Source organism: Saccoglossus kowalevskii, chromosome 15, assembly GCF_978046115.1.
Source record: "Saccoglossus kowalevskii chromosome 15, keSacKowa6.1, whole genome shotgun sequence".
Taxonomy (NCBI): Eukaryota; Metazoa; Hemichordata; class Enteropneusta; family Harrimaniidae; genus Saccoglossus; species Saccoglossus kowalevskii.
In genome coordinates this window covers 18,988,307-19,009,370 of record NC_140655.1, presented here as the reverse complement: position 1 = coordinate 19,009,370, position 21,064 = coordinate 18,988,307, and the positions used below count along the sequence as shown (strand labels likewise).

At 35.3% G+C, this 21,064-nt stretch overlaps 1 protein-coding gene and 2 pseudogenes across 2 annotated transcripts; 1 reads left to right on the top strand and 2 right to left on the bottom strand.

The window, feature by feature from the left end:
- The first annotated feature begins 3,921 nt into the window (after window positions 1-3,921).
- On the top strand, window positions 3,922-12,260 carry LOC144347426 (uncharacterized; annotated as a pseudogene).
- Window positions 12,261-12,920: 660 nt separating this feature from the next.
- On the bottom strand, window positions 12,921-21,063 carry LOC102801022 (DNA fragmentation factor subunit beta-like). Of its 2 annotated transcripts, none has more exons than XM_006811970.3 (6): window positions 20,870-21,063; window positions 20,027-20,156; window positions 19,012-19,209; window positions 17,746-17,825; window positions 16,455-16,729; window positions 12,921-14,104 (listed from the first exon to the last, which is right to left on the bottom strand). In XM_006811970.3, exons 1-6 carry the CDS (start codon window positions 20,969-20,971, stop codon window positions 13,900-13,902), a joined length of 990 nt encoding a protein of 329 aa, XP_006812033.2. In that variant the 5' UTR covers window positions 20,972-21,063; the 3' UTR covers window positions 12,921-13,899. The 2 variants fall into 2 exon arrangements, with proteins under 2 accessions (XP_006812033.2, XP_085364455.1); XM_085508329.1 differs by lacking the exon at window positions 20,870-21,063 and adding an exon at window positions 20,509-20,605.
- On the bottom strand, window positions 14,978-15,875 carry LOC146734038 (uncharacterized; annotated as a pseudogene).
- Window position 21,064: the final 1 nt, after the last annotated feature.

The following is a 21,064-nucleotide window of genomic DNA, read 5'->3' as shown; positions in this document are numbered from 1 at the left end:
CGCATTTTCGTATAAAATGCGCGAATTGAAATTATTTCTGACAACGACACCACTGTGAAAGTATTTTATTCAAACACCGATGGTAAAACAAGTGAAAAATCTGTATATGACGGCCGAAACTACACATAGAACGTCGGTACATTTACTTCCGGGACGTGGCAATAGCCACATTGTCTCCTGCCACGCCCGTGGCAGTAGCCATATTGTCTCCTGCCACGGGCGTGGCACGAGACACTCCGATAAAATAAAGACACAGGGCGATTATCTATTGTTATGTTTGTTGTTAGTGACATTCACGGTCCTTGCTATTTTAATATATCTTTATAACAGTGTATAAGCGAGTATTTTCGCCCTGGGCAGTAATTAGTATGACCCTCTCCATCGCATTCTTCTTCTGCTTACCCAGTAAACTATTAGGTTTCGCAGCAAGTTCTAATTGAAAACACCCTCTTTCGCCCATATTCGTGACGAAAACATTCCCCGTCTTCCATAATTGTATTGAATATTCTCTCCTTCGCCCATAATTGCACTGAATATTCCATCCTTCGCCCATAATTGTACTGAATATTCTCTCGTTCGCCCATAATTGTACTGAATATTCTCTCGTTCGCCCATAATTGTACTGAATATTCTCTCGTTCGCCCATAATTGTACTGAATATTCTCTCCTTCGCCCATAATTGCACTGAATATTCCATCCTTCGCCCATAATTGTACTGAATATTCTCTCGTTCGCCCATAATTGTACTGAATATTCTCTCGTTCGCCCATAATTGTACTGAATATTCTCTCGTTCGCCCATAATTGTACTGAATATTCTCTCGTTCGCCCATAATTGTACTGAATATTCTCTCGTTCGCCCATAATTGTACTGAATGTTCTCGCCTTCGCCTATAGTTGTATCGGAGAAAACGGTAACAAGAGAAGTCGGCCAGCAGGAGAAGTCGGCCAGCAAAACAACGGAGAAGTCGGCCAGTGCAAGAAGTCGGCCAGTGAATATCGGAGAAGTCGGCCAGTGGGGAAGTCGGCCGGTGAAACATCGGAGAAGTCATTACGTACATACTACGTTCAAACATATTTACATTTTTTTTCTCGAAAAGTCGATCATTACTGAACATGGCACTTACTACTAAGTACGAAAGTGAGAAGTTGGCCAGTACAGTATAGACGTAAGTCAGAAGTCGGTTTTTACAGTACAGATTGCGTTCGTACACTTTGATTACGGAAAATGTGTTTTCGTGCGTCACGTACTATTAAAAAAATGTGAGTAAGTGAGAAGTCAGCTATTACATTACAGACTAGGAATTCAATGTATTTAATTGTTATTTTAACCATATCCGTCTCCCAGGAGACGCGATTGTGTCTTGAATAAACTAAACTTAATTGACAGTTAGTGAATAACATGTCTTTCTATTTACAGAGTACTGAAGGGATTTCAGAGTGAATGCATCGGACTGAAAATGTTTTTCTTGTTTGTGTTTAATAAAGATTCAGTTGTGTTGTGTTTTTGATGAGCTTTAGCGGCAGTCCACTCTGACAGTAACCTGCGTCGTACCGCAAAGCACATTGTTCAATCATGGAGCTAAATAAATGAACATCCAATGTACATTGTATTGTAAAACCAAAGTCCGGTTCATACCCGTCTGATTTAGTCTGTTATTCTATTTAATAAAGATTGAGCAACATTTGAGCGCTATTATGTTGTGTATGCCAAGTACATGACCCCACAGGATGTATGCCAGCAAGCATCACACCGACCCGATTAACATCTATTGTCCAAGGTGATAACTGCCGATGTTTTTACAGACAAATTGCGTTTCTTTTATTATAAAAACACCGACAAAGATTACACTGCTATTGAAGGTGTACAAAGGCCACGGATAATCGGACTATGCTTCGTATTTATTAACCACGGGGAAATCCATTTTTTGTATTTGATTGACTAATCGGTCTTTAAGGTACAGACTACATTCGTAGGCGTTGAGTATATACAAAATATTTATCGAACGTCAAGTACGGATTTCAAAATATAAACCTCCATGGTATATCTCTGTTCACCGCACATACATTTTTTCCCTAAATTGCCGACATTTCGTCGTACCATGGAGGTAGAAAAGAGAAGGACTCGTCGTACATAAACTAAAATTATCAAGTGCGCTAAATTATAATTACCATGTAAGTACCGTAAGCACAGTTTATTTTGTCCTTTATGTAATGTTTATTTGAAGGCTTCATATTGAACGTCGATCAACCATACCTGATACATTCCCTGTGTAACTTACATATAGAACACTTTTCGAGATGTTTGCAGCGTCTGCAGCGCAATGGTATACAGTCAAACACAATAAAATGACAGGTTCAAATCCAGGTCTGTATGACGTCAGAGACGTGAATATTTATTCTAAGTGCCGGTGGTGGCGTAAAATCTGGACGTAAAATATATCTTATCCATAGGACTGGTTCGATCCTCCATTAACAGATCAAACAATAGTTGGATGTGTTTAAGTGTTTCATTATACCTCCAGAATTGTTGTAATTGTGACACCACTTAACCATTTTTGCCATTGTACTAGCTGTTAATATTTGAACTTGCCGACTTGATAATGCGTTGCTCTTACGGCCATACATAATTTTTGCCATTGTACTAGCTGTTAATATTTGAACTTGCCGACTTGATAATGCGTTGCTCTTACGGCCATACATAATTTTTTGCCATTGTAATAGATGTTAATATTTGAACTTGCCGACTTGATAATGCGTTGCTCTTACGGCCATACATAATTTTTTGCCATTGTAATAGATGTTAATATTTGAACTTGCCGACTTGATAATGCGTTGCTCTTACGGCCATACATAATTTTTGCCATTGTACTAGCTGTTAATATTTGAACTTGCCGACTTGATAATGCGTTGCTCTTACGGCCATACATAAATTTTGTCATTGTAGTTTAACTACTGTAGAACTAAATTGTTGCATTTCATTTATTGCACTTTATATATTATTGTTGGGTTTTAGAGAGAAAATCATTTCTTTACGGATAACAATTCTGCTTTAAAATATAAAATCAACATTACCAAATGATGTTTAAGCCTGAATTAACTAACTAACAGATATAGTATTTTATGGCATACAGAGGGCGCTGAGGCGCAAATAGCCATATAAGCAATGTTTTAACTATAATACTGTAAAGGGGTTAATTATTCATTGGGTTTTAATTTTGCTTATTTCGCTGACTGGATAATGCGCTGAATTAAAACCCAGTGAATATGTAAAATTTAGCATATAACACATTATCCAAATGATAAAACCATGAATTTAAAACCCACTGAATATGCCTGAAATGGTAAATTAGCGAAATTTAAACTCAGTGAAAATTAGTCATTTTACAGTATACGGTCCCTGGAAAATATAATCGTATCGACACTGTATGTAATTATCACAACTACATGCAAAGTCATTTCCTGTGAAATAAAAATACTGCTTATAAACTCGGATTTGAAAATTATTTATGTGAATACAGAATTATTTAAAATGTTATTTAACTCCAAATTTTGATTTCTTTTTGCATTTTTACTAAAGAATCGAAGGTGTTAATGTATTGATTATTGTCCGTCGTTTGAATATAGATAATAATAAACCGAAATAAGCCAATAAGAAAGTGTGAAATGATATGCAAATTATATCGAATGATATAAAAACACACGAGTTTTGCAGTTACTTCACTCTGTGTTCAGTCTAACTGCTCAGAATACTACTTTATTCTTATTGCTACTACTACTTCACGAAGAAAATTTATTATTATGGCTATGCGTGCTAGTTCCAGAAGCAGAAAACCCAATTCCAGGTATCCTGTATTCCTGAGACGTGGTGATGACAATGACCTTTGCGTCATTTGCGACCGGGTGGTTTCAGGCCGTCATCATGGTATGTGCTGTGATTCTTGCTCAAGGAGACACTGAAGTAGAGGAAGAGGAAGAGAACACTGGGACCACGGAAGAAGACGCTGGGGCAGGGGCAGATCACGCCGGAGATGGGGATTGGGAGGGTGCCACTGAGATCAGGGAAGAGGACACTGGGCCCAGGGAAGATGGGGTAGAGGGTTCTTTACATATTCATTCTTTTAATATATCCACTTCTTTCACAGAACCAACTGAAGCCCCTCGACCACCAAGACCGGATATCATACCAACTTTACCCGACCACATCGACACAGAAATATCAGACGAAATCACTTATGAAATTATTGAAGGCGTATCCCAAAGATCCAGTAAAATATTATTTGATTCTTTAGGTTTTAGGTACACTATAAAGTCCGGTGCAAGAAATAATGGTAATTTATGGCGGTGTTGTATTAGAAATAAGGCGATGGTTTGTAAGGCAACGGTGGAACAGATAGGAGACGTATTTACCCGCTCGATGACGAATCACATACACCCAGCAGAACCAGGAATAAAAACAAAGATTCAAGTCACCAAAAAGGTACACCAGAAAGCAAAAGAAAATATTTTCCAGTCAGCGCCAGCAATAATCGAAGAAGTCATGTTAGCCGAGTTACGACCTGAAGACCCTGCATCAAGCCGTCCTAATCCGTCCAACCTTGCGCGAAGCAGTAATTATCAGAGACAGAAAGAGCGACCCGCAGAACCAACGGACCTTGATTTTGAACTCGACGTAAATTGGATACCCGCAGATTTTTTTCCGTAAAGACATCGTAGTTGAAGGAGCCCGCCATCTATTTTTCGCCACAGTTTTACAACTACAGTTACTAGCAGCGGCCACTAGTATTTTCCTTGACGGCACTTTTAAGGTAATCCGCGAACCTTTTTATCAACTTTTTTCTATTCACGCTTTTCTTGGGGATCATAATGGCGACAACGTTAAGCAAGTACCGGTAGCTTTTTTTTTTATGTCAAGACGCCGTAAACGCGATTATAAGGCAATTTTTCGCGCCGTCAAAGAAGTCCTTCCCGTTCTTTCAGTTTTGACCGTTACTGTTGATTTTGAAACAGCCGTATGGCGCGCCGCAGAGAGCGAATTTCCCGGAATTCAAATTCGAGGATGTAATTTTCATTGGAAACAAGCTCTATGGAGGAAAGTGCAAGACCTTGGCCTTTCCGGAATCTACCGCCTAGTTGGACCAGCCCAAGATTTTATTAGATTACTTTTCGCGTTACCGTATATACCAGTGGAACACATACAGCCGACTCTAGAACAACTGACCACCGCCGCTAACGACCAACTCAGACCTCTATGTGAATACGTTCAGCAAACATGGATGAATGGGAGATGGGAACCACACACTTGGTGCGTATTTAGACGAGCTATTAGAACCAACAACGACCTGGAGGGATGGCATAACCGACTAAACACCAAAGCCCAACGCGGAAATATCCAATTTTATCTACTAGTTCAGCTGCTCCACACAGATGCCAAACTTATTACATTACAGCAACAACTAATCAGTGAGGACAAACTTCGACGTTATCAGCGAAAACAGACACGGCTCATGGAAGGAAAATTAAACAAGTTATGGCGGAGATACAGAAGAAAAGAAATCACAACGTCCAGAAGTAATATACTAGTAGTTCTGCATTTCATGGTCACTCGTTTCTTCGCACTCCTTTCTATATCGAACTGGACGCGGCACGGCGACCACCGCCCTTTATGGTTTTATTTGGGGGGGTCACTACTGAGGTTGTCACAGAACTCTCACTGGATAGGAGGATTCTTTCACTGCTAGAATGACAAGACAATAGATTGAACTAGGAATGAAATACACATACACCAAAATACCAAGTTAAAGCTCCTGACTTCTATACCTCTCAAAATAATTACAAGAAACAAAGCACAGAAAAATACAAAAAATAAATTCAATAAAATATGGGATTGCTTAGGGAAGTGTGCATTGGTGATAATTCACATTTCCAGGATGTTGAAATTGTTGATAGTCAATGGTTTCTGCAACACAACAATGAAGAGATCGCAGATCAGTTAAGTTCATACAAGTCTCACAGAATGATGATTGAAGCCTGTATCACTTGTATCACAATATCGCAGCAGCAACACATAAAGTACTCAGTTGAAATGATGGACCCCCAACTGTCCTCAGTCAAGCCTAACATAAATGGCTCAGATTCAGGTACACCACCTGGGTTTCCACATAAGCCAATCAGAATTTGTCTTGCTACCAGCTGTCGCACATAGGCAAGTCAGTAGATTGTAAACATCCTTTGTTATGTAAATCACAAGCACACCTGGTAGATTCTAATTGTCTTTCCAGAGTTGTAAACAAGTATGACCTGTCAATCACTTTTGTGGCAGTTATCACACGGCAATGCACACCGTTTCTTCCCATGATTCCATGTACACTTATATTTACAGTGTTCACATGCACGTCATTTTTTTGGATTCTGTTCTAAGCGTGGTTTTTAGGTAAAAAGATACAAGTATAAAAATAAAATATGTTGATATACAAAGTCGAAATCGGTGTCAAAATAGGTAATTTATGGACGAAAATAGGGTGAAGAGAAATGGTTTGAGGTTAAATAACTGGCCCATTTTATTTGTAAGACAACTGTCCTAATATGTTTCAGGTTTTACAGTGAAGTATACTTAGTAAAATATAATTGGTTAATTCATTGAACATTGCAATTACGAACTTAACTACAAACTGTGGTTGATGTGTACCATCTAGCGCCATATCAATTGTAAACGTCATTTATAATAATATTAATTAACTCACAATATCACCCGGAGAAGATAAAAATGGTCATTCATCACCAAAAAAATCAAGAAAAAAAATCAAAACAATATTAATGCTACCAACTCATTCAAAACACAGTCACTGTCTGGTATTTAGACTGGTCTGAATGAACTGAGCTATGGAAATAATTTTATCACTTTCACTACTGGCACTAAAATTATTTATATGAATTTTTGCTTTGTTAATTAAATGCAGTCTGTGGCCTGTATGTTGGGCAATTCATAACAAAATGAATTTGCTGTTAGTTGTTGCAGACACATACAGGCAGTATAGTTGAGGTAGTTCTATGCTAATCATGAACTAATCGCCTTCTTGTGGTACTTCTGAAACTTCTGCGTAGACAATTCACATCGCAACTCAATCTCACGAAGGAAAAATGAGTACCGCCCTCTGTTGTCAATTCAAAAACACCAGCATCCCGTAAAAGTAAACAGCGCCCTCTACTTCGTGGTTTTAAAACCTCCACCTGCATTATACAATCAAGAATACTTGTATTGGTTTAAAATTAATGTGACAAAAACTGCAAAGCTAAATATTAAATATGTGGTATCCCACTCAACATATCAAAAAGTCAACATATCATACATATTTTCTTCATATGATATCTTAATAGTTTATTTTTTATATTGGACTTGGATTGGATATTGGAGGAGGAAAGTATGCAACATGTGAGACACCTGTGCATAGCACCTTCTCTATGTTAGCACTTAAATTACTATTAAATAAACTAGCCCACATACTACGCTGGAAGGTGCCTAGAACATAGAAGAAAGTGCATAAAGTTCAATTTTTCTCAGCATTAATCATTTGATTTTTTGTGGCGGCGTCAGTTTTTATTTTGTAAACATATTTACAGTGGGTATTACCCTTGTACATTATTAGAAGTCCGAAACGGAAACTTAAGGTTTAGTCTCTGTATAGACTTATATCTCAGACATACCTTGTACACGGGCATATAAACACGATGTGCGCTATTTCCGTAATACCCGACTGTCCGGCACTAATGTAGACTTTTACTGGACACTGGCCGATTTCTTTTAAAGTTTCTATGAAGGTTGTACATGTTGATTGTCAATGTTTGTCGTTTTTTTTTGTATATTTCGATTACATGTAAAAAGAACCGACTGGCGGGCTTTTCTAATCGGCATTTGTTATGCACTAAAATACACTTTTTTCGGACATGCTTAAAACGATTTGTTGCATACTTGGTATGATGGGTTTATATGTTTCGTGTCTAGTGTATACCCCATTTCTGTGCATTCCGATTAAAAATGTCCGACTGGTGGATTTTATTTTGTGTCATGGTTTTGCATACCTGTTGTCCTTTCTTGCTTTGACTGATTCGGGTCAAACTTACAATGTAAAAATACAATGTCAGGCCATAGTGGTTGGCATATGCTGCCAAAGTTGTATTTTTGCGCAGAATGGACATGCTAATTGCGTATTCAATGTGATATTATAAAACAGTATTATTAGTGTACTCAGACTGGAGACGAAGTATTTAATTTGCATACTGATTTATTGACCCTCCAGTTTTATTATATCTTGTGTACTTATGTATAGTAATCTATATATAGTGTCCGTTACGCGATCGTGATTGAAGCACAGACACACATTACGCTATTCTATCTTTCTCTCTTCCTTTCATGGGAAGGGGTTCTGAAATTAAAAACAAACCTGGCCGCTGAACAATGTCCGACGCCGTTAAAAGACATCTAAATAAAGGGGACCTGGTCTATCCCGGAGAGTGGTTTGAAGACGAGCCTATCGACAGTTGGAAGAGATGGAAATACTGGATACATGACATATGAGACTACTTTCATCCAAAAATAAAAATATATTCACATATATACTCTCAAGCAAAGATCCTTGTATAATTATAGAACTTGTCAATTATATTTACAAAACAAAAGGATTTATTCAACATTTAAATACTAGTGACGTTCTTTTGTTTTGTTTTTCTTTATAATATTTTACATATATCTTATTATTTTAAAACTCTTTTTTGCTGTACTTATCCTATGTAAATCTTTTTACACGGAAACAATAACGTTATTATTATTACGCTGGTTCATGGTAGATATATGTTGTTACTGTAAAAAGGGGAATGACGTTTTGGCAGAAAACACGAACATCCACCATGGCTGGGGGAGTGATCTTTACTCTAAGTACATGACATCGTGACATTGGAAAGGGTCGTCGCGCATTGCGTAAATTTAGTAGTTGAAGAGGAGAACCGCTTCCTCTATCTGGAACCACTCTTCAACACCGTCCTGCTCGTGGTTCTATTTGAGCATGGCCAACGCTACATTTCGTATTTCATCGGGAGGATAAAACAGTGCTAAAATCTGATAACGGTACACTCTCCATAGGCCGAGAGTCAGATACTTGTATATTTATAAAGTATGGTCGAATTGGTAGCCGTTTGGTAATTAATGAGCTGTTTATCCGTGGCCAAATTTGAAGAAACGTTTTATTGAGTTTTTACGGAAACTAATTATTGACTATCATAACTATTAAAAGATAATGTAATAATAAAAACGATTGGCAACTATATTCATAACGAATTTCAATCAAGAAATGAAAATGCCAATAGATATGCAACACTTGCTTTATCCTAACTTTTTTCCCTTTTATAGTAGTAGTTATCACAACTAATCTTTATTTATAAGGATGCAATAAGGTTATTATTATTATTATTATTATTATTATTATTATTATTATTATTATTATTATTATTATTATTATTATTATTATTATTATTATTATCGTTTAACTATTGAATATATCCATCTTTTAACACTTTTCTTTACGCTAGCGATGTACAAATTACACAATCTATTTGTCACAAAATGGGCTAAAATATGATGTTTCATGGACGTTGACGTTGAGTTACGGCCACGAGAACATGGAGACGTCCATGAAATGTAGTCCATAAAGTTCAACGGAACGGAACGGAAGTTCTCCAGAACATTGAGGCACATGAACATTCCGAGACGCAGTTTAAACGATCGTTCCCTTGGACCTCCTTAACATTATTATTTTTTTTGCGGGATTGGCCGTTTATCGGTGTTGCTTTTTTCTATGTTTCTGATCTTTTCACTGTTGCTTTACAAGATAATGAACTTTGAAACTGCGTCTCTGAATTGCCATGTGCCTCTGGAGATATAGCATTTTACAGGAAAGAGTTGTTTGCATAGTCATCTGTCCGTGATGAGTAGATTCTTTGTTGAGATGGGTATACCAAAATGAAATAGTCATACAAATAGATGATTGTACATTTATATGGAGTAAGGTGAACATTCAGTGATATTATTTCTTTGACGAAAGTGTAACCTTCGCTATGGGATCTTTTTTGTACGACTGTGACGGTCAAAAATTAGGTTTCACCTACTAGTCACACGGGATAGGATTCTCTCCTGTCAAAACTTTAGGTCTCTTTCCCGGCGTGTTCACTCCAATAACACAATGCAGAGGTACAAGAAACACGACAGATTCAGTCCAATATCTACAAGCAGAGCAGTGGTCGAAGGTACAGTTGGCTCTAACTCTTTTTTTTTTATTCAACTACGCGAAAGCATACAATGTGAATCTTCTCGCAACTCAGACTCTCAACATTAAACAAATAGTAAACACTGCAGCTGAAATTACGATATCTCCAATCATTTTAGCTCCGATCAAACTTGTCACACTTGGATGATAAATGGACATGTTGGATTGCATCAACGGCGACCATGTGAGGTCATTTTCCTAATTCTCTCTTCAAGATATATTCCATTCCAGTGTTCGCCATAATTGAGTAGTTATATTCAAGTATAGTAATTGTTTCCACCAAAATAAGTTGAATTACTTTGAGTATCATCTAAAAAATATTCAAATTCAACCACGTAATAAGTTTGCTGATTTTCGTAATTCAATATCAGTTTTGGTACTATAACATTTCATCTGATGTTTCTACGCCAATTTATGTTTAACATAAAGTAACGATATCTATCTTTTAATAATGACATAATACATGTAATATATGTTAGTACATGTAATACCTAACTGATTGAATCATGATGTTCTGTTAAGTTATGTTTAGTTGTCTGTAGATTGAATTACTAAGTTATTTGTGGAAATGCAGATAAGATTTAGACTATTTAACTTTGAATATTCCAGTAATCCAGTCATCTGATTTAAAAGATATGATAAATTTGCATACAGTCTCTTGTTTTTTGGCGTTGTTTCAATAAAACAGGTTAGCAAGGAAACAGGGTATACTGACTTGTGGCAACCCAGTTTTCACCAATTGTTACTCACATAATATATTATTGAAAAAACACAAAAAACAAACAATAAACTGTATGCAAGTCTACAGAAACGACTAAAACTAGAAGTCACTCCATGGGCGCAATTTCAATCTGCATCACAGCCTAAAGTAGTTATATTATACATCTACCCTATGTCGTTTTACAACAAAACGTAATTGTCATATTAAAATAAGCTAGAGCAATTGTGTTTTGAAAAGTGTGGTTGCTCGACGAATCAGACAGTAATCTTGCAATATTGAAGAACCCCCAATAAGAGATGTTTATTGGGGAAACCGGATTCGAACTACAATGTGCATGTTATAATAATAATTGTTTATTGCATCTTTAGAAATATACATATCTGTCAGTATATAGCAATAGAAATATTAATCAATACAGAAAAATAAAATATAACAAGTTAGTAAGAAGAATTTTAACAAGTAGCCTGTCGATGATAGCTCCGCTGTTAGCAATGCACATTTCAATTATTAAAATAACTGAAGATATCATTAGAAAATGAACAATATGTATAGTACATTGTATCAAAGCAATCAGACTTGCTGTTCTCAACAAGAATTCGAAAAACTATAACTTTGTACCAAAAATATTCATCAAAATTATATAATTGAAGATATCATCACGAAATGAACAAATCTGAGAGAAGTCCACATGTAGTACCTATATATGTAATATCAAAGCAATCAGACTTGCCGTTTTTTGCAAGAAGTCGAAAATATCACTTTATATTTCAGTGTGTTTGTGTGTGTGTGTGTGTGTGTATTTCATTTCCAGTACTATTGTCTTGTCTACCCCATACTAGCAGTGAAAGAACCCCCTGTCCAGTGAGTTCTGTGGGTGGCCCTCTCAATTGTGAAAAGCAGGCCTTACACTGTGACAGATAGTGATATCTAATTGAAAACAAGTCTGAAATATAAAATTAAGAGGTCCTTCAAAAGTAGGAAATGAAGTTGTGTAATTTCCTACAATTCTCATGGTCTCTTCCAGAATGCAGTCTGTGTAGTCAAATGAGACGCATAACGTCTGATTCTGTCGCAGCCTTTGCCAGGGGAATGGAAGCCTGCATTGTGTTTTTTCTCTATCCCCAGTTAGGTCAAGCATTGAGATATCTTTTACAGTGCCAGTGTATACTGTCTGATTCATGGAGAGACCAGTCTATGTCTGGATATGTAAAGAAAACAAACTGAACACATGAAAAGATGCCATGAGCAGTGAATTCCTCAAAGCTTAATATTACAATTTTATTGAATGAATCCTTGCTGACAACATGTAACAAGAAGACTATAAAACAATAAAAAAAAATGTACAATTGAAATGCACTTTTGACACACAACGTTTGCTGGGAAGAAACGAAGATGTTGCAGAAAAAGTAAAAAGATACTTTTATATAGCTCCAGAAAAGAAGAGCTGATACTGCTAATTCTGTGCATCTGTTACAGTGCATTCTCACCTGACAAGTGCATTTATCATACCACAGTCACTCTAATAGTAGAGTGACTGTGATCATACCAACAAAATAGTTTTATCGGAAAATTGCACCACAAAGGTGAAATGACACGAGACATACATTGTATTTTTTTTACAACAACATCCAGTAAACATGGGGGACTTGTCATTAAAGAAACAAAATTTGAATTTGCTCTCATAGAAGTGCATATAATATACGAACACTCATTTAATTTATTTTGTATCCAAATATAACTTTGTTTCACCATACACGCACCATATAATATGAAAAAAAGCAAATATGGAAAGTTTTTTGTTATCAAATCTTAATTGTTTTTATTCTTCAGAGGACTACACTTCAGCTGCGAAACTCACAGTAAATAATACAAAGAATACATAAATTATGAAAGAATATCAAAATAGAGTTTATTCCAACTTGAATGTACAAACAATTTGAAATAACAGAACTCATACAGGTAAGACACCATATAAATGGGAAATACAAAATGATGGCAAAGGTGTAGTCAACGGAAAAGTATTATTCGATATAAAAATATGAAAATGGTAAGATGATCAAATAAGTTATAATAAATATCTTGTACCATAATTCCCGAGGTTCACTTGACAAAACTTGGATTTCAGTAGATGCCCCTCTCAAGTAATTTAATGTACAATATTGTGTATATACTATGCTTTAAGTGTCCACATTTTGAAAATGGCCATCACAAATTGACACTGATGACACAGGAAGTATTTTATTAAAAATATAAATCAGAGAAAAAAAGATTAAGAGTTACAGCTATTGACAATATTCTGGAATAACAGAACACTTGTCACACTTGGATGAAATTATAGGAAAGGTGCAATTAACTAATAAAAAAAAAAATTTAAATCATAAAGACTGTATTATTCATTTCCCTCTGTAAAGTTTTCAACATCCGTCAACTCAGATTATAGTATTCTGAAATAGCTGAACACATACAGGTAAGACACCATATAAATATAAAAATAAGGGAAAGGTAAATTCAATTGATAAATTCTGAAAATCATAAAAACTGTATAGTTCGTTCCGCTTTGTAAAGTTTTCAACATTCATCAACTCAGATTATAGTATTCTGAAATAGCTGAACACATACAGGTAAGACACCATATCAATATAAAATAAAAATTCATGGCAAAGATTTACTCTGTATACTGTCAAATGAAATAATAGAACACATACTGATTAGTATGTAGATGAATGTGAAAAAATGGTGAGGACATTTGGAATATAATAACGAGAAAGCATGTGTTCTGGATGAGATCTCAATCATTCAGTTTTCCCTTTCCCTAAATCATATATAATAATGAACAAAATAATAAAAAATCATTAAAATAATATCAAGATTTTTTTATGTAAAATTTGTTGGGATTGCATGAATGGCCCTCATGGCTGCCTTTTTTATGACACGCTATATGAACTAATTTAAGATTTTTTGTTGTAAATAAAAGCTCATAAAAATACTCCCAGTTGATTTCTTTTCCTCGAGGAATGCTTCTAACTGCTTTGATAATTGATGGCAATATATCTCGTGATTTCTCAATCCTAATGGTGTAAAAGGAAAAAACATTGTCAATGTGATGCATAAAAAGAAATTTATAAAGAGGGGTATTTTCGTAATCAATTGTTTTTATTTTTGTAATAATGTAATTTAAATATTAATGAAAAAGGTAAATTTGTAGACATGGGCAAGGTGTAAAATGTAATCAGCTAATTCCCAATTTTAGAGTTCCCGGTTTTCGCTAGAAAGCCAATAGAGGGCTGTCAAAGTACCCGGATGACGACCACTGTCACGGCTCTGAGTGGGGTTAAAATAACCACAGCTTTAGCATTTACTTGCTGACGCACACAAAGTGAATTTCTTCGCTTACTTTCGAGGACGCAATAATCACAATGGTAAATTGGTATTGCAACGCTCCTGTCTGTTCTTCCAGTGCCATAAAAAAAATCTTACAAAATATCCGGTGCTTTCCAACGTAACTGAATCTTTGATGTCGGTGTTTAAGCCGTGTTTTTATGTCTAGTCTGGTACTTCTCAAAATATAACTGGCTTGCGACAGGTTCGATCTTGGTGCCAAAATCTAGGTGCGGAGACTTCACTTGCTGATTGCGAGTACTTAGTATTGTTTTCACAATGTAGTTGTCTGAATTATTAGTTTCCCGCATATGAAGCATGCAGTGAGCTATACTGGCTGTTACACGGCCATGTCGATATTTAAACCAATGCGACGAGTTTCGCTGATTTAGTGGAAGTAATGTCATTAGTTCAAAGACGGACACAGTGATTTCATTTGCCATGTACTGTATACAATTAGTAGTACTTGAATTTATTGCCTAAATCCTGAATTGTTGATGGTTGTGTTACTGAGTTTAACATTGGATCCAACATGTGGTTGTAGCAAGAGTTCACAGCTTTGATTAAATCTTCGTTGTTTTATGGCATGATTTTCTTCCTAGGTTGTAAGAAGACAATGTTGGTTTAGCAGTGGCTGGACGCGATTTATTTCGACTTATATCGATATTCTCAATTTGCAGGGGGTGGATTCCTTTCTCGGCTTGTCCCATATACATACAACATCTGTGCCGACCTGTGTTGCGTGATCTTTGTGGCGCGAGTCAAAATCCTGGATACTGAATAGTAGTGTCACACAGTGTTTGCATGAACCATATTCTCCATTATATTTTCAATGGAAATTATTTTTAGTTACAATCATTAAAGCAATTATTAATAACATTTATTTCAAGTCACGTCGACAAGGAGCGGAAGTGTAACATATGTTCAGTGACGCTTGTAGTTGCGTCTAGTTCTTAATAAAAAAAAACTGACTTATGCAACGCAATTACAGCCACTGGAAATTATTTCTGAACTTGTTTTAACCAGAAACCAGCATTGGTAAGGTTTTTCTTTTTGGGATGTTTCTAGAACACACTCAGCCATGATGCAAATAACTTCAGTTTGAAATGAAGCTTGACGGAAACAATTTGTTCATCTTTGTAAAGAATAAAAACCATTGTCAAGTTGATATTCCTTTAACCTGGACGGTGTCCAGTCACATCGATGTATTAAGTACGCAAATATATCTGCAGTTTCGAATGATGGCATGTAATGGAGGTTTTTCTCCCAGGTTTTGATAGTATACGGATCTTCTAATGTCAGGGTTTCGCGATCGTCAGGCTCTAAAGGGCGAACTTTTAACTCATTTGCAATTTTCACGAGTTCAATCAGCTTGGCCTTTTGTGTATTACAACAAGTTACTCCTCGTCCTTGTAGAAACTGACGTAATTCAGAAACTTTTTTCGAATGCAAATTTTCCATTGTTACACTTCTGTGAATAGCAAAAAACAACCCCACTGGGAATACGCCCCCGCACGGCGAAACCTTGAAATGATTATGTAAATCAGCTGCCATTGAGAACTCGAAAATTGGGAATTTATTTATCTGTAATTTGTACAAAGATCTTATTTTTTGTAAACGTATATAGCATTTTCAAAATTAAATGTTGTAATTCGTACACAATTTCAGATTTTGGATCTTAAACACAAATTAACAAAAATATTATAAAAACGTAAAATGGAATTAGAAATATGCTTTATTTGTAAAGTGTAAAAACCTATTTTTTTTACTGTAAATGGAACTTTCATTTCATTTCCTGTAAAAATGTAAAACGCCTTTTTTATTTCCTGTAACCTGTACCAGGTATCCCTCCTTGCCCCTCTTCAATAAATCGCCAGTTATTGTGCCACATCATGTTCAGTGTGGACCCAATGTGATGAACACAATATGTGTACAATACATAGTGTTGGCAACCATAACACCATATTCTGCCTAAATCCAACAGAGTAAAATGAGTGAATGCCAATTTGATCATTCACTGAAATAATCTGAAATACTTACACATGATCTAAGTTCCATGTACTAAATAAAACCCTGGCTTCTTTATTACTATATGGGTTAATACTATGACGATATTGACATGTGTTGACATCATAAGCGCCTTTACACAGAAACCAACCATCATCGTCACATAAACGTAGTGATTTATTTGTTGATCTCCGAAAATAATCACCGTAATATTCATTCCATTTCAATTCTTCTTGGAATGTTTTAATTAATTGCTGCAATATGGCCTTGGTTTTGTTGTTCCCATCTTTTTCAAAATGTTCTTTAGCCTGAAATAATAAAAAAAGGTACAAGTATGTAAAGAGTACCTTAGTGCACCCTTTACGTAAAAATATGAAACATCATTGAGAAACAGTGAACTTTCATGATGCAAATAATTGCGCTAATTCTTGGCGTATCATTTATACATTGAAAAAAGTTACCTTGGAAAATATTCTGCAACATGTATATATATACTGTAAAATACTTTATTTTCGCTTGGAATTAATTTTCGCTATTTTCGCTGAAGGAATGATTCAGTGAAAATAAAATCCAGTGAATATACTTTTTTCCTATATTTAACATTCAATTCGTCAAAAATCAATGAAAATAAATTCCATACAAAACACCCAAAAGTCTTTTCAGTGAAAATTAATTCCAACTAAAATAAAGTATTTCACAGTATATCCTAGTTGAAAATGAAAGAAATCAGGGACATAATTTAAAGCTGGTATCTTCAAAAACCACCTACAGAAACACATAATCTAGATTTATCACTTTAAGACATCTCTCTCCTGTAGTCAATAAGCTGACCCAACATGTTTTTTGGCATTGAATTTTGAATCCAGATTTCTACAAAATCAGTTAGAGGGCTGACTGGTCATATGGTATGTAACCATGAAGTACAGCATTTTCTCCACACTGCAGCATTGATGTATAACATGTTTGTCTCAAGTGAATACAAGAGTGAGAGCAAATTATCGGTAATAGTTTCAGCAGAGTCAAAGCATAAATCTGCATCTTAGAAAGCATCTGTTTCAGAAGAACTGTATAAACCAAGCATTATAAGAATATGGTTTGGTTATTGTGATAATATTATGAAATGACAAAAGTTTTTGATCTGTAAATTTAGACTGTAATTTACTAATAGTTTTATACTGAAAAAAATATTGTTTAATGTTTTTCATATTTTTTTATAATTTTGTTTCACTGAAAATTGACTCAAACTTTGTCTATTTGCTCTAAAATTAGGGTTCATTTCCAGAAATATTGGTGGTGAAAAGGTTAATTACGTTGAATATCTTACCCCGGCTAAATACTTTCTTATTCTTCCCTGTGCTGATATCTTCATAACCTGGTCCTTAGTTTGATATCTGCTGTCAACACCTTAAACAAAATCACATCATATAAGTAGATTGATCAATTATTATATTACCAGTTATATAAAGTAAAAGAATAATAATATGATGTGATACAATATATAGGGATTTAATATTAAAGTTATATTGTTGGCCAAACTTAGGTGAAAACTCCTTTAATTTTGAGTTCTAGTATCTTGGCCAAAAATGGAATTGGAAAGTGACAGCAATCGTGAGTTATATTGAAGTTATTATTTGTCTTCACTACAATAAATCCTGTCATGCTTCTTGCTTCAGGAGCATGCTACTACACAACAAACCTACATATGGTAGTAGGTACAGAATGATTGATGTACAAAGTTTGCTCAGGATGCATGGGGTAAAATAGTTCTAAAATTCAAATGGCTAATCAAGAGGGTTTGCATCCCAGACTTGGGAGTAAATGCTTCACATTGAACATTGATTTTGAAATATCAGTCGATCATTAAACATGCAAATCGGTGACTTGATGACACTCTAACATCCTGAAAACTCAATCACGACCAAACCTACAAAACAGACATAAATCTTGTTAATTTGCGGAAAATAGTGTAATAACTATAAAATCTAGATTCAAGCAAAGTGACTTAATTGTCACCAGTCACTCTAAATATCATAATGTCCAACATTTATAATAGTTTATTTTCTCACAAAACAAACTTCAAACCAATTTTTAAAACATACAGTATTACTGATTCAATAAAAATCAACTAAGGCAAGCCTTAGGAGTTGCGATATTGAATCAATTCCTGGAAAGCTGTTGCCCATGACAGAACGCTTTGCAAAAACCAGTATATGTTAGAAACTACATGTAGGGCCAACAGAGTAACTACCATTCATGGAAATAAGGAGAGGAGGAAACAGCACAGTGCACTCTACCACAGTCTGTTCTTTTCCTGCAACATTTTTGGCTGATCGTGTGCAACCAAAATGGGTCACATGACGACTCATGATTTGTCTGCCTACTCATCTGTTGAATCAACAGGAGAATCCATCATCATCACACATGGAGTACTTAGGGCCTAGACAAACTGTAACCATGCATAACAAAGCTCTATTTACCCCTTGTTTGTTGATGGTATTTTTCCCTATTTATTTTAGTTATCTTTTAGTCTTTCAGCAGGAAATGTTTTAACCATGGTACTGATATATTGGTATAATACAATATAGCATACCTTCAAACCATTTTAAGTCATCACTTCTTTCTTCAGCTTCTGTGTTAGATTCTAATTTGCTGACAAACTCTGACATCAAATGATATTTTTCATTGGAATCATTTTCGTCATTTAAAAAATCCCTAATATCAGAAGCAATTTTAGTACGGTCTGTTGATTTCAATAACTTTGAAAATACATCTGTCAAAAGGGCTGAATCTAAGTAAAAAAAAAAATCAATGATCAATATTTCAAGATTAGCATAGAATTTAAAATAGTTTTTAAACCCATGAAAGCCAAAGAGTCACTTTTTTCATACACAAAATAGAACCTAATTATTTTTTTTCACATTTTATCACAATAGAATGTTATGTCCATTTTGTTCAAAATTAACAACAACAAATTAAATATCAATATGTAAAAATTTGCAAAATTAACCAAAAAATTCTGGTTGGGAAAAAATATTAAATAAGTGTGGTGGAAACAAATTGACATTTGTGAAAATGAAATGTTATTCAACCTAATCTCTCATGGACATTTTATAGTTTATAGAAAGATCACACATCCTGGTACTTTACATGACCTCCAAACGGACACACATCTTGGTAATTTACATGACGCATAAAAAGTCACACATCCGGGTACTTTACATGACCTCCAAAAGGTCACACATCCTGGTAATTTACATGACACCCAAAAGGTCATACATCCTGGTACTTTACATGACCTCCAAAAGTCCCCACACATCCCGGTAATATTGGGGGTACAAATTCAATCTCATGAGAGTTTCTCAACTACAAGCTGTTATCATTGAAGTTCAAAACACACCAAAATGATGTATAATATTATAGAGTAATATTGCGAATATGGCAAAGTATGTACAAAGGCAGAACAGTGATCGTATCAACCAACATGTAGTGGAAATATCAAGCTGTATGAAAATTAAGGTCTATTAGACACAGTTGTAAACATATTCCATATAAATTATTGGTAACAGTGCCAGTCATAACAGACATGTAAATTATATGACACTCACATCCTTGCCATTCCTCATTTTTCTCTAAGAACACCAACACTGTATTAGCTGGTAATGTTTGGAAGTAATCATCATCATCTACTTCAGTTCCGTCTGACTCTAAACAAATATGACATGTCTTTATACTCACCTTCAAGAAAATCAAAGAACATATTTATTAATACATTTTCACAAAATAGATTAAGTAAATTAAAGTGCCCCTAACTTGGGAAGCCTGGAAAGGGCACCCTAGCTAATGAATTTCAGGTTTTTCAAAACATCCAAACATCAGTTCAGGACTTCACAATATCTGGCTACCAAAGGATGCATACAAGCTTCCTGTTTCTTTGAAGGCATATTTATCATGTCAGACAGATCTCTAAACAGTTTCTTGGGGGTTTTTGGTTGACAAATTTTTTTTCATGCTTTAGCTTGGTGGACAAATTTTAAAGTTATGAGCCAGGGAGCCCTATCCAAACTACCATTGGGGTGTTTTAATTTACCTTCATATATCAAATATACAGCTATGCTAAGATAAAGTCCCAAGCGATGACAGCAACACACGCTAAAACGCAAAGACTCATGGGTAGATGCTTGTTTGTAAACATTGACACGCTATGTCCATCTGACGCATGCTCAGGTAACGACTTCCCCGCTTTAAATTCACTCCAGTCCTCGTTTGTAGTATTTGCTAAGCCATCCCCCTTTTTACGTCTCCTGCTTTGTTTTGTTTTTTGAGTTGTAGGAGTGCAAACAAAAAAATCTTTCAAATATTGTAAGTCTGAGAACATACTAGTACTAAATCTAGGTAACAATGTAATCGAAACTTCGATTGACATATTTTACAAAATAATGCTTTTTTACCTTGAGTTTATCACATCCTTTTTTACGAAAATCAGCAAAACTATTCGCCACAATTCCAACTCGTTTTGATCTTGAAGCATTCTGTACCTTGTAGGCACGCATTACTGTTAAGAGTCTCAATAAATTACGCGAGAAATTAAAAAGTTTGAAAACTGATTGTTCTTTCTTTGCCACAGTCCTGTCGCTTGACGCGGA